Below are 14,297 nucleotides of genomic sequence, written 5' to 3'. Positions count from 1 at the left end.
AATTTGTCAACCTCCAGTTTAGAAATGTCTTTTCCAAGTGTACGTTAAGCTGTGCAGCACAGATGAAAGAGTATGACTTAGTACAGTGATTCTCAAAGGTGTGTCTCTTGACCAGCATCATTCATCATCACCTGGAAAACCGACAGAAATGCAGAATTTTTGACACCATCCAAACCTACTGAATCAGAAGCCTAGGAAGGGTGTTCAGTAATCTGTACTTTAACAAGCCCTTTTGATGATTCTGATATATACTAATGTTTGAAAACCACCATTTTAAAACAAGAATATTCTACCCCTACCCACACCATACTATGTGATCCTGGACAAGTAACTTAATTTTCTTTTTTTAGATATGTGGTCTTTCTGTGTTGCCCAGGTTGGCCTTGAACTCTTGGGCTTAAGCATTTCCTTTACCAAAGCCTCCTGAGTAGCTGGGACAACAGGTGTGTGCCACCACACCCAGCTCTAACTTAACTTTTTTATGTCTCTGAATCCCCAGTAGTAAAATGAGGATGATAATCTCATAGGGTGGTTATGAGAACTGAATGTTATAATACACATAAGTTATTTAGAACAATTCTTAGAACGTGGTAAGATAACAAAAATTTACCATTTCCCATTACCATGTTAACCAGATTATACATGGGTTCTTATTCAATCACCAAGTATTTAGTGAACTCCTTCCGTATGCAGCGTCCTAACATGTTGGACATTATTAAGAAAATCTAATATAACCCATAATTTCAAGACATTTTTCTAATCATGTTAGGGAGATAAAATGTAGGCACCGAATTGATAACCATGAAAAATAATAATGATCAAAACCACTAAAACAGCATTCACTCTCTGCTCAACACTGTTCTCATTTAATCTACACAATATGCCTAATCAATTATGTATGTAACACAGCATCCCATTTTATAGTTGAGGAAACTGAGTCCCATAAAGGCTAAATAACTTGACTAAGGTTACGTAGCTATCAAGTAGAGGAGCCAGGAAATCTAACCCGTGCAGTCTGGCTGCAAAATCTACACTCATAACTCTTAGAGTTTTTGTATCTAATAAAACACTAGTGTCAAATGATTATTGTAGGCAACACATAGGCTTTAGAAGTTTAGAAAAATCATCTCAGTTTAGTGTGACAAGGAGAAATGGCCTTGGCTAAAGGGGCACACTTTTAGTTAAACTTCAAAAGTTTGCTAAAATTTAAAATCATAAAGAAATAATAAAAGCAATTCTAGTGGAGGAATATCCAAGAAAAGTAAGAAAGGTCAGATGTGTAGTTAGGCTCTGTTTGAAGCTAGTCTATTCAGATTGAAAATGGGTATACTGGGAAATACCATTGGAAGGAGATGAGAAATCAAGTACTTATAGTGGTCAGAGAATAGACCAAGTACTTTCTCTATATGTTACTTTATTTCACAGCAGCCCTATAAGTTGGGTTCTTTAATTGTCATTCTCATTTTAGAGAGGTATTTACAAAATCCTAGATACCTTCTGATTTGAATAGTACTTATCTCATAGGGTAATATGGGTTAGGCTTCATAAAAAATAACCTAGAAATCTGTGTGGTTCAATACTAGATTATTTCTTGTTTACATTACATTTGATGTGGGTTCAGCCTGTATAATGTAGGCAGAGTTAGAAACTCAGGCTGCTTCCATTTTGTAGACCTGTTTCATGTGACTTCACTGTCACTTGGCTTTTGTAAGCTAGTGGATTGTGGTAGGAGAGAGGGAAAGGGACGATAGGGAAGGTACAACTGACATATAACCACTCTGCTTTCAGAGGTGACAGTCATCACTTCACTCATATTCCATTCTGTTGACTAGTTCCATTCACCTAACTAAGTGATATCACCAAACCTGCTGCACGAGAGGCTAGAAAAGGTAAAGAACAAGAATATCACCCAACACTAACAGTCTGTGTGAAGGCTAAATATGCTACCACATGAAAGCATTTTATAAAGTGCCTCTCACCTGGCACACTAAGAAAATATTAGCTATTGTTTTTGTGAGCAATAGAGAAAATTTGAGTATATGTGTGGTTATAAAAATGGTAGTTACATGTTTACTTCTGAATATATTTCTGGCATTGTCCCAGTCATTTTGTATTTCTACCAGAAATAAGCATTTTGGGAAGAATTTTTTCATCAGCAAACTGATAAGAGATTAGGAAACAAGTGACCAAATTTATTAGAGTCCAAGGATTATAGAGGACTAAAATACAGTCGTGGAAATAGCCCCAAATTATTGTACAGATTCTTCCAGAATAGAGCTGGAAGGGGACATATGTACCATATATATGTATATGGTATTAGACACACACACACATATAGGTATATATACACACACAATTCTTTCATTTTGTTAATATATAAAAATTGAGGTGCAGAGATTAATTAGCGTACATTAGGTATAACATGTTTGCATGCACAGTTTTCTAAAAAATGCCAAAATATCTAAAAAAGATTTCTAAAAACATCTAAAGTATAAAATTTTCCAGAGATGGAAAGATTAAATAAATATTGTTCATTTTATCATATCCTCGGATAGGACATTATTCAATCTTGTATAGTTTATCATCTCCTGGATATCTAGGCTACATCTTCTTAGATTTGGATCTGTTTTTTCTTAAAATGATTTTTATAGGGTTTATGCCCTTGATATTATTTCCATTATTGTATTTACACATAGTTTTTAAAATCAATATTAATATTTTCTATTAATATTAAAGTTAATGTATAAATAGGCTATTTCTATACTTTTTATATTAATAGCATAAGAAATATTTCTAACTTGGAATATATATTGTTTTCCCATTCATACTAAACATATGCTATTCTTTTCTTGTGTCTTTCCTTTGCTTTTTAAGAGTTTTGCTTCTGAAAGACAAAGCAAGAAGAATTTTATGTTCTGAAATAATCTTTTGGGTACTGGGGATTCTGCAGTTATAAAAATGGCAGTTTACATTTTTTTTTTCTGGATATATTTCTGGCACTTCTTATATCCCAGACACTTCTTATTTCTACCAGAGAAAATTGGTCACTGCCTAAAGGCATGGGTTATTTTAGGGAAATTTCAAATATTTTACTCATTCAGGTGTGATTTCAGGGAAGCAATTAAAAATACGTTAGTTGGTCTCATGTATTGAGAACATACTCTTCCCTCTCATTCTTTTATAGATAAGATCTTTTAACTTACTGTCTCACAGACTGTCTTTAGGGCACAAAATCCCTGCCCTCCCAAATGTCTGGATGGCTTTTCTTGCCTCTTATCTAATTTATAATAAGCTTGTGGCTTCCCTCTTGCCTTTTTGCTTTAGCAAGTTGGCATTCTGTTTACTCAGAGATAAATATCTCTCTTCATTTATTGGGGAAAGGATATCAATCACTTTTCCTTACTAATAATACTTTAGTCTTCACCACGTGCCCTTTGGATGCGTATGGTCAGTTCTCAATCTGGAGACATTTGTGGCACCTTGAATACAAATGTTCAGACCAGTTTCCTTAATTTTTGTTGAATACAAGAATAGAATTGCAATCTTAAAGAGAATGGAAGGAAACATAGTTGGTGACAGAATTACCACGTATATCTTGGAAATAAATTCTGGAGGGTGCAGAGGAGTTGATTTCCTTTATTTTTTTAAAGGACGTGTATTCATTTATGCAGAGAGTTTAACAGCTTGATCTGCAGTACTGAATTGTGTAGATTGCACTTAGTTTGTCCATTTCAGGTTTGTGTTGTAGCATTTCACTGAGATCTGTTAAATTGAGAAGTTTTATTTATATCCATTAATTTTTAAAAGGATATAATCTAAAACAGCCATCTGAAATGTTATATTCCTAATGGAAAAAATTTTGTTTATTGTTTTTGCTTCTGGTTACACAGTACCAGCACAGTCCCTTATATGTAACAGACACCCAAAAATGTTTGTTGAACAAATACATTATAGTATTTAATTACATTATAACGTGTAAAGGCTTGAAAAATTGTGTGTTTCTGCCCCCCTCCGCCAAGTTTTTCTATTGAATTCATTTAATTTTACATTAGTGATTAGAAATGTTATTCCTGATAAATTGACAGTTGGTGTTATTGCTAATTCACAGTAATTGTCAGTATCAGGAATCGTGAAACTACAGTACTCAGACTTCTAAAGTACTATAGTACTTATCACATTCCCCAGGTTTGCTGAGAAACTGAACTCTAGGACATATTACTACAGGAAATATCAACTGTTGATGTCAAATCATAAGGATATCAGAAGCTTCAATTATTCAAGTGTGTGTGTGTGTGTGTGTGTGTGTGTGTGTGAGTGAAAGGCCACCTAAATGTGTTTCTAGACCTTTGGTGCGCTAGGTGTAGGATCCCCTCATCTGGAATAGAAACAATCGATATTTCCACTTATCTGTAGTGGCTCAAGTTCTGGGGCTATACTTCTTTTACACTGGGTTTAAAGTACTCCTAATCCCCAAGTTTGGGATCCTCATTTTCAGGAGCTAGATCCTAAAGTGAAATTTCTCGTACAAAAAACAAGAGTTTAATTACATCTAAAAGGCGCTGCTTGGCAGGTAATATTATTTATAGTGAAAATATCTGATGGGTTGTTTTTAGGTGGATTTTTTTTTTTCCTAGTAACTATATGGGCCAAGCCTAGATGACAAATACAAAATATTAGCTTTTCTCATTATTCAGAGCAAGTCCTTTTAAGGCCATGATTTTTTTGTTAGTTGTTCAGCAAAAATGACATGAATTATCTTGCTGATCTGGTGTCACTTTCCATCCAAACAGCTGCCACATTGTCAGTTTCAACAACCAGAAACAAAATTAATGTCTCAAATAATCTTTCAATGTATTTTTTATCATTTTGTTTGCATTCAGCATGAACATTTATTTTATTGACTTGTGGGAAAATAAATTGACATATTTTATTACAAATTTGTAAAGATAAATATTCACATTTTACTGCTTTTGTTAATTTTATGTACTTTAGAGTTTTAAAGAAAATATGTAATAAGTAATAATAAGAAAATACATAGCATTTATATTATAGATATGAAAATTATTTGGCTATTATAATTTCTATATTTAAATGAACTTTTCTGGACTAGAGTAATTCCCCCTTTAGAATGTAGGCTGTCAAATTTCATTTACATCAGTTGACCTATACTTAATTTGAGAAATTCATTTATCTAAAGGGTTTTAAATCTGGAAATCTATAAAATATGGATTTATTAATCAAAGGATCAACTCAAACTTTAAGCAGTCTGTTCCAATGAACTTTGCATAACCCCATGATACCAACAAAAGTATTAGTTATAAATTTTCCCAATTGGCTTCTTACTTTCATGTCTAGCCAGTGATAACAGGGACAATGCTGATGTACTAAAAAATCTCTTTTTAAAACTTAATCCATAGACTCAGTTTGAAATCTCCTTTGGGAATTTCTCTCATTCACTCATGATTAATAGAGCTTCTTAAGTGGTGGAATATTCACCAGGAAGTTTTCACCAAATGAAATATTGGTTCTACCCTTGATTAGGAGGCGCCCAGCTGGAAAAACTAATGTTGAGATCTCACAGTATTCTGATACTTCATTTCCAACATTCATCAACTTGTTCTGGCACTTTCTAATATGTTCATCATAAACTCTTATAAGTCTGCATTTAGAACTTGAGGCCAATCCATGCACTGCTCTGTTATGCAGTTCTGACGATTGTCCTTTAATAAGTAAGTAACATGAAGAAAATGTTTAAAATAAAACACTAACTCCAATCTGGATAGTGATTACATAAATTACAAATTTCAAGATATTGTTATAGTCTTAAATATCCAAGCAAACTAAATGTCTACATTCAGAAGAATTCCAAATACTAAATCATTAGGAAACTTTTTATATAAAGGTGATGAACATAACATCAAAGTATTCCTAATGTAAAAATTCAACCTCTCTTGATCCACATTCCCTAGAATTGTTCCCCATACCTGAAATATTGTATGTAATACTTATATCAATATCTATGACCAAAATATAATATTTCATGATAAAATCATTGCTTTGTTCCTTGCTGATCTGGTATCAGTTTCCATCTGAACAACTATTATGTAGTAACAGTTGCAACAACTAGAAACAAACCTATACTTCCATATTATCTTTGAATGTATTTATTTTTATTGTTTTTGTTTGTTTGGAGTATGAAATATTTGTTTTATTAAATAAAATATGCTTATAGTAAAATATATTTATCTGTTCATTTTTCTGATAAAACAAATATTTATATAAGATTATTGTCTTAAAATAGCTCTTCATTTTGTCATTAATTATTCTGCATAGAAGTCCCGTGTCTCTATGTATTTGAAATGTACTCTCTAAATTCAGAGTTCCAGGAATACTGTTCTAAGACACGGTCATACTCTTTATGTAAAACAGTAGAAATGTTAACCAGTGAACAAATTATTGTAATATAACTGCAGCAGTGCCACAATATTTCTTATTGTACTTGGCAGATTCTTTTGTTGTTGTTTGTTTGAGACGGAGTCTCGCTCTGTTGCCCAGGCTGGAATGCAGTGGAGAGATCTCAGCTCACTGCAGGCTCGGCCCCCCGGGTGCAAGCCATTCTCCTGCCTCAGCCTCCCGAGTAGCTGGGACTACAGGCCCCACCACCACACCCGGCTAATTTTTTGTATTTTTAGTACAGACGTGGTTTCACCGTGTTAGCCAGGATGGTCTCGATCCACCCTCCTCGGTCTCCCAAAGTGCTGGGATTACAGGCGTGAGCCACCGTGCCTGGCCCGGTTCTTATTCCCTAGTGTGCATAAAGAAGGCTATATTTAAAAAATAAAGCTTACCCCAACCTATCAGCAGGATTATTTCATACAATCAAAGATGGCAGTTTTCCTTTTTTCTTTATTTTACTTTTATTTTAGGTTTTGGAGCAGATGTAAAGGTTTGTTACGCAGGTAAACACATGTCATGGGGGTTTGTTGTACATATTATTTCCTCATTGAACTTGTTTAGAGTGAACACTAAACAAGTTCAAAATATATGGACTCATATTTTCTTAACTTCATCAAACTATTTATTAGCAAAGCATCAAGCTTTTTATCTGCTTCATATTATAGATCATCTGATAATTACCTTGAAGAAACGAATCCAATTTATTTCTCTCTTCCTTTATTTAAATATTGACAAGAAAGAAAGCTTCAATTTTCTTTCAGGGGAGGGAGCAGAGTGGGGGTTGGGAGCTATTTCTGTTCTCAGTACATGAAAAACTATGGTGTTCTTTTTTCTTTCTTTCTTTTTTTTTTTTTTTTTGCTTTTATAGAGGAAAATATATTTATCTATCATCTCTTGTGATAATTTTTAAATTTACTATTACTACCACGACTACCAAGATTATAACTATACACAGAGATACATTATTACTTTGGTTGGCCCTAGGCATTTTTGCCTTCATAGGCCAATTCTTTTGTAATATATATATACATATGCTAAAATTAGATTTCACAACTGTTTGTATAAATGAATATTTCATCTGAGACTATACAATCTAGGTAGAGATCTGCCTGAAGTTTTGCTTCTTAAATCTTAACATTTTTAATAATCTCGTCTTGTCATTCTTCAATTGGTATTTAGGAATTGTTACTTTCTTTTTTTAATTAATAAAATTTATTTTTATAGTAGTCATAGTTTAACAGCAAAACTGAGTAGAAAGTACAGAGTTCCCATATACCACATCCCCATACATGCACAACCTTTCCTACTATCAACATTCTGCACCAGAGAGGTATATTTGTTACCATTAATGAGTCTACATTGACATTGTCACTCAATGTCCATAGCTTACATTAGAGTTCACTCTTGGTGTTTCATAATCTATAAGTTTGACAAATGTATAATTACATGTATCCACTATTGTTGTATGATAAACTATAGTTTCACTGCCCTAAAATCTGTGCTTTGCCTATTCATCTCTGCCTCCCACCAACTCATGACAACTAGCGATCTTACTGTCTCAATAGTTTTGCCTTTTCTAGAATGTCATTAAATTGGAATAATATCGTATGTGAGAATTTTCATATTGACTTCTTTCACTTAATGATATGCACTTAACTTTTCATGGCTTCATAGTTCATTTCAGCACTGAATAATATCCTATTTTCTAGTTGTAACACAATTTATTATCCACTCACCTACTGAATGACATCTTGGTTGCTTCCAAGTTTCGGCAATTGTGAATAAAGCTGCTATAAACATCTGTTTACAGATTTTTGTGTGAATATAAGTTTTCAATTCATCTGAGTAAATGCCAAGGAATGTTATTGCTGGGTCATTTGGTGAGATTTAATTTAGTTTTATAGGAAATTGTCAAATTGTCTTCCAAAGTGGCTATTCCATTTTGCATTTCCACCAGCAATGAATGTGAATTTCTCTTGCTGTATATCTTGACCAGCATTTGGTATTGTCAGTATTTCTGGATTTTGGTCATTCTAATAGGTATGTAGTGGTATCGCATTGTCTCATTGTTATTTTAATTTTCAATTTTCTAATGAATATCATGTTGAATATCTTCTTATATGCTGGCTTGTCATCCGTATATCTTCTTAAGTAAAGTGTCTGTTGAGGTTTCTTGCCTATTTTTAAATTAGTTTGTGTATTTTCTGATTGTTGACTTTTGTTCTTTGATATATTGGATAACTGTTCTTAATCAGATACATCTTTTGAAGTGTTTTCTCCCAGTCTGTGACTTGTTGTCTCATTCTCTTGAGATTATCTTTCATACAGTAGAAAATTTTAACTTTAATGAAAAAAATGAATTTTTTCTTTCCTTGTTTATACCTTTGGTGATTTTTGAACTCTCCTTCCTGCACACTGACATACCTTTTGTATTTTATCTAAAAGTCATCATCATACCAAAGGTCATCTAGATTTTCTCCTATATTATATTCTAGGAGTTTTAACAGTCTATGTTTTACATTTAGGTCTTTTATTCCTTCTGAGATAATATTTTGTGAAGTGCATAGTCTGTCTAGCTTCATGCTTACTCATGTGGATTTTGAGTTGTCCCAGCACCATTTGTTGAAAAGACTGTTAGCTCTATTGTACTGGTTTTGCTCCTTTGCCAAAGGTCAGTTAGCTGTATTTGTGTGGGTCTATTTCTGGACTTTCTATTCTGTTCCATTGATCTGTCTGTTCTTTCACCAATACCATACTGTCTTTATTACTATAGCTTCATATTAAGTCTTGAAGTCAGTTAGTGTCAGTCTTCTAACTGTTGTTTTCCTTCAATATTGAGCTAGTTATTTTGGATCTTTTGCCTCTCTATATAAACTTTAGAAACACTTTGTTAATATCCATAAAATACCTCGCTATAATTTTGATTTGGAGTGAGTTTAATGTAAAGATCAATATGGGAAGAACTTACATCTTGACAATATTGAGCCTTCCTATCTATGAACTCCCCATTGGGATATCTCTTAATTTATTTAGGTCCTCTTGGATATCTTTCATCAGAGATGTATAGTTTCTCCATAGGAACTGTTAGTTTCTAACGAGGGTATTGACTTTGCTGAAGGAGTTCACTTTTCCCTGTAACTATCAGCAGCCTGGTGAAAAGAGACCTACACTCTCCTTGAGAATGGTTTCAGCTAGTAGTTCTAAGTGGCTGAGCTTGATGGAAAGTTCTTGCTGTCTGACTTGGCTTTTTCACAGCATTAGGGTTTTTCTTTTTTCTTTTTGTTTTTTTGTTTGTTTGTTTGTTTTTGTTTTTTGAGATGGAGCCTTGCTCTGTCACCAGGCTGGAGAGCAGTGGCACGATCTTGGATCACTGCAACCTCCACCTCCCTGGTTCAGGTGATTCTCTTGCCTCAACCTCCTGAGTAACGGGTACTACAGGTGGACGACACCAAAAATTGATATATACTTTTGTAAATATGTTGAAGATTTTTACCTTTATAATCTTTAGCAAGATTCAGGAGAAAGTATACTTTTAGATGTTCCAGATCATGATAAACAGGGTAATATCCCACCTCTCTTGTTTTAGTCTTACTCTCATATATTTTACTAAGAGAAACAGTCAGAATATACCTCTATTTCTGAAATAAAAGACAACTTTTGTTAAGATTATTATAGTTATCTTCTGTTTAAAAGTTTATCTAATATTATTATTCTTTTCATAATGCATCTTTTTACACTCCAAATTCCAGCCTGAGTTTCCAAGTTTCAATCTTTCATTTGTGTTTTAGAAGAAAATGGTTAAATAATTAACTCTAAAACTTACTTTGTATATGACCTGATACCAGGTGTTTTAAAGAAATGTAACAACAACAACGAAAAAATCTAACTCTATCATTTTCCCTACAGTCACATTTTCTGAGATATATATCCTGTGCTTGTATTATTTAAATGATCAGTATATGGTTATTTAGATATATACTCTCCTTATCAAGATCAGGATTATTAACTTTTTTGTTGTTTTCAATAGGGATTCTCTACTTAAAGTGTTGCCAGATCTGAGAATCCTTAATGGCAGTATGCTAAACTCTGATTCAGAAAGCCACACTGAAGAACACAATCAACTGGAATTAGCAGGTTTCCTGGCACTTTGTCAGTCTCAGATTCGAGAATTCAACTTGCTAACTGAAAGTTATATAGCTGGAAAAGGGTAAGATTTTGATCTTCCCATTGTTGTATTTAGAATCAATAATGTAATTTATAAATATGATTTTTAAAGTATTCTGATTAACACAATTATACTTTTTTAGATTAAAACAGTGTGTTTTGGGGATATTCTACCTTTAAAAAATTTTGGGCATCGTGTTTTTATTCTTGAAATATATTAATATGTATTTTGAACATAACTTCAAATATGTAAATGCTACAATATTAGATGAAGTAAATGAAAGCATGTGGATAGCATCAAGACAAGAGGCAAAAATTCATTAATTATTCAGTCATAATTTTATTCAACAATTATTGTAGGCAAGACTATTTATCCCCAAATAATTCACAAATTAGCATAACAGAAAATTGGGTAAACACCTAGAATAGAGTGAGGTAAGTTTTATAACACATGTAATTTATATTATACATTAAAATACCATACATATGCTTATGTACTAAGGTATGATGGGAGCACAGTAGAGAAAAGCAGTCAGCACTTGCACCCATTTAGATTACAGAAGTTGACAGTAATCAGAATCAAATTTTGAAGAAAGAAAACTTCCTATTCCCCACCTCGAATTCTGAATGCATTGTAATTGATATTTCTAAAACTGTATTTTAAAATTTGCATTATGTCAGAAAATGTAAATTATAAACAAAAACCATTTTGTATTGTTTCGCTTACGATGACTCTCCATTGCAATTGGAAAAATAACATGTACTTCTAAATATCTAAATTTTCTTACTAAATTATATTCTTAAAGTATTGTTATTGATACTTTTATACATGCTTGTCCTATGTAGAAGTTCATTTTCTGTTTAAATACTTTTGAACAGTCTATTTAGATTAAAAAGAAATCTCACATCATTAAAAATAATTTAAATTGTTATAAGTAGTGTTTAATGCAACAAATACTAAGATTATTTACATTTGTCTTTATGCAAATCTAAAATAATATTTACTTGTATATATGTGATAATATACAATTTTGTACATAAAGGTGACTCTTGACATTCCCCTGAAATCCAAATTTCAACATGAGATTTTAAATACAGTCCTTTGTACTATTTATTTCATTGCAACTTAAGTTTTATTTTAGCATTAAAAATGGAAAGACTATAGGAAGAAGGAAAATTCTTATTTTATAATATGTAAAATAGACTATATTTTATATATTTAATGCATAAGTGGTGGTGAGTTCAACAAGTAACCACAAACTCTTGATATCCTAATATCGATCCTTTTTTTGCATTATTAACCAATGAAATGAATAAAATACAAAATCTAAACATATTGGGCGAGCCTATGCTAATGTCTAAAATTACCTTTGTGAACATAGGAACTATCAAATTGTCTACATATTTGAAAATAATTGTAACTTTCATTTGGTTTGATGTGATTAACATTTTATTTTTTATATACTGTATTTTGTTTTCAGGAAAAAATTAAGGCAGCTTATGACAATATATTAAATATAGCCAAAAAATATGTTAGAAATAAGCAAAATTTTTTAAACGTGAAATAAAAATAAAAGAAGACAAAATGTAGCCAAGAATACTCATATAAGTGAAAAGTCCTTTACATTTGTTATTGAGAACTTCAAATCCAGGCAACATTAAAATTTGATTAATTATACAACTTATAAAATTCAAAAGCTAGAAATCCAATAATTGTTCAAGAGAATCTTAGCCATTTATGTCTTAAAGTACTTGAATTCTCTTTGCAGTGGATTATTATCTTTCCAGAGATAAATGGGAATAAAAATTTTCCCATAATGTAAGTTCTTTGTTTAAAAGTCCAGTACAAATATTTTGCATGGCAAAAGTCAATGTAGAAAGCACTTTTAACTTGATTTCATAAATAGCTTCTCCAAATTTAGTCAACCATGATTTCTCATGTTTATGGTAGTAAAAGCATGAATTTTTCTCATTCATTTGTACCAAAAATACCTAGAATAAAAATGGTCCTAAAACTTCCAGACATGTTGTCTGGACTGATGGATCTAAATTAACTAAACAAATGTTTTCACATTTTGTTATAAATGAGATCCATTTTTATATAAACAACTAGAAATAATCTATAATGAATGTTGTAGTGAAGTTTAATATTCATTTGAGGTCATACAGTGAAAATTTCAAAACTTGCACAAGTTTTAATATTTGCTGATACTATTCTTATTAAATGTTTTCATCGTTTATTTGTTCAGAGATGTATTTACCTTGGATACTGCAGAAAATCTCTGTCATTATTTTAAAAAATTGATGATACTTAGTACTGAATACCGACATGCCCACGAACGAGGGGATATAAATATCACCAAGAAAGATGAATCAGAAGCCCAGAAAAATCATTTGGCCCCTACAAACAGTGACAGCACTCTGCAAAATGGAGTCTTCTACTCTTGTGCACATGAAGATAATCCAGACTCACCAGATAATCCTGAGAAATGGATGGACTCTGTCTCCAGCCACTCCCCACTAAGCAACTCCTCCACATGTGAAAATATGGAAGGAAGACATCAGGAATTATTAGTATGCCAGAAGAAAGAAGACAGCAAGGCGAGCAGTATTCCCACCATAAGAATCCCATTTAAAGAAGTAGAAATGACAAATTCTGTGCTGAGGAATCACCAAAATATTGAGCCTAGTGAAAAAATGTAAGATATATAAATAATGTTTCTTTTATAGATGTATGTTTACTACTTTTGATGGATGATATTAGTCAACGGCACCTAGTAATTTGCTGAAGGATTTAAATCACAATCGTATTTCATACCGATTCCATTATGTTTTCATGAGGTGCACAAATCATTAATTATAGTGCAGATTAATTTGATTAAATTCTGGTTTAATTTCTAGTAGTATTTAAATAAGTAAATGTGAATTTTTTTCTGCCTTGTAATTTCTAAATAATAGATTTTAAGGAGAAATAAAATACAATACTCTAAAAATAATAAAAACATTTTCTGAGTAATCAAGTATTTTAATTTTTTAAAAATATACCTTTGCAGGCTGGGTGCAGTAGCTCACACTTGTAATCCCAGCACTTTGGGAGGCCAAGGCGGGTGGAACACGAGGTCAGGAGATCGAGACCATCCTGGCTAACACGGTGAAACCCCGTCTCTACTAAAAAATACAAAAAATTAGCCGGGCGTTGTGGCAGGCGCCTATAGTCCCAGCTACTGGGGAGGCTGAGGCAGGAGAATGGCATGAACCCAGGAGGTGGAGCTTGCAGTGAGCCGAGATCGTGCCACTGCACTCCAGCCTGGGTGACAGAGTGAGACTCCGTCTCAAAAATAAATAAATAAATAAAATAAAAAATATATATATATGCCTTTGCACATGCATTTATTTGCTCATTGATTTAATAAACATTTAATGAGCATCTTTGCACATATTTTGAATGTATGTGCTATAACTTTTTGGCATCAATAGATCTATAAGGTAGGGCAATATTCTCTATGACTAATCAAGTAAATCCCCTTATAACCGTTAAATAATTTTAGAAAGCTAATGACTAACTATTGAACAGCAAGGATTAGGTTTTACTTTGGCCTGTCAATTTCTTCTTGTTCTTTTTACTTTTGGCCTCAGAGTCAAGCTAAGAAAAGAAAAATTTAGTTTCAGATTTAGTT

The 14,297-nt window shown here is 32.5% G+C and overlaps 1 protein-coding gene across 1 annotated transcript in view; it reads left to right on the top strand.

Annotated features, from left to right (window-relative positions):
- The window catches only part of LRRIQ1 (leucine-rich repeats and IQ motif containing 1), a 210,788-nt gene that overhangs the window by 82,963 nt on the left and 113,528 nt on the right, over positions 1-14,297 (top strand). Inside the window, 2 exon segments of the mRNA XM_011988666.1 lie at positions 10,484-10,663; positions 12,870-13,319. Of these exon segments, the coding sequence (XP_011844056.1) occupies positions 10,484-10,663; positions 12,870-13,319 (630 nt within the window).

The sequence above is a fragment of the Mandrillus leucophaeus genome, unplaced genomic scaffold (assembly GCF_000951045.1).
Source record: "Mandrillus leucophaeus isolate KB7577 unplaced genomic scaffold, Mleu.le_1.0 Scaffold334, whole genome shotgun sequence".
Classification (NCBI taxonomy): Eukaryota; Metazoa; Chordata; class Mammalia; order Primates; family Cercopithecidae; genus Mandrillus; species Mandrillus leucophaeus.
Note: the sequence above shows the minus strand (reverse complement) of the source record. Positions and strands in the feature narration are given on the sequence as shown.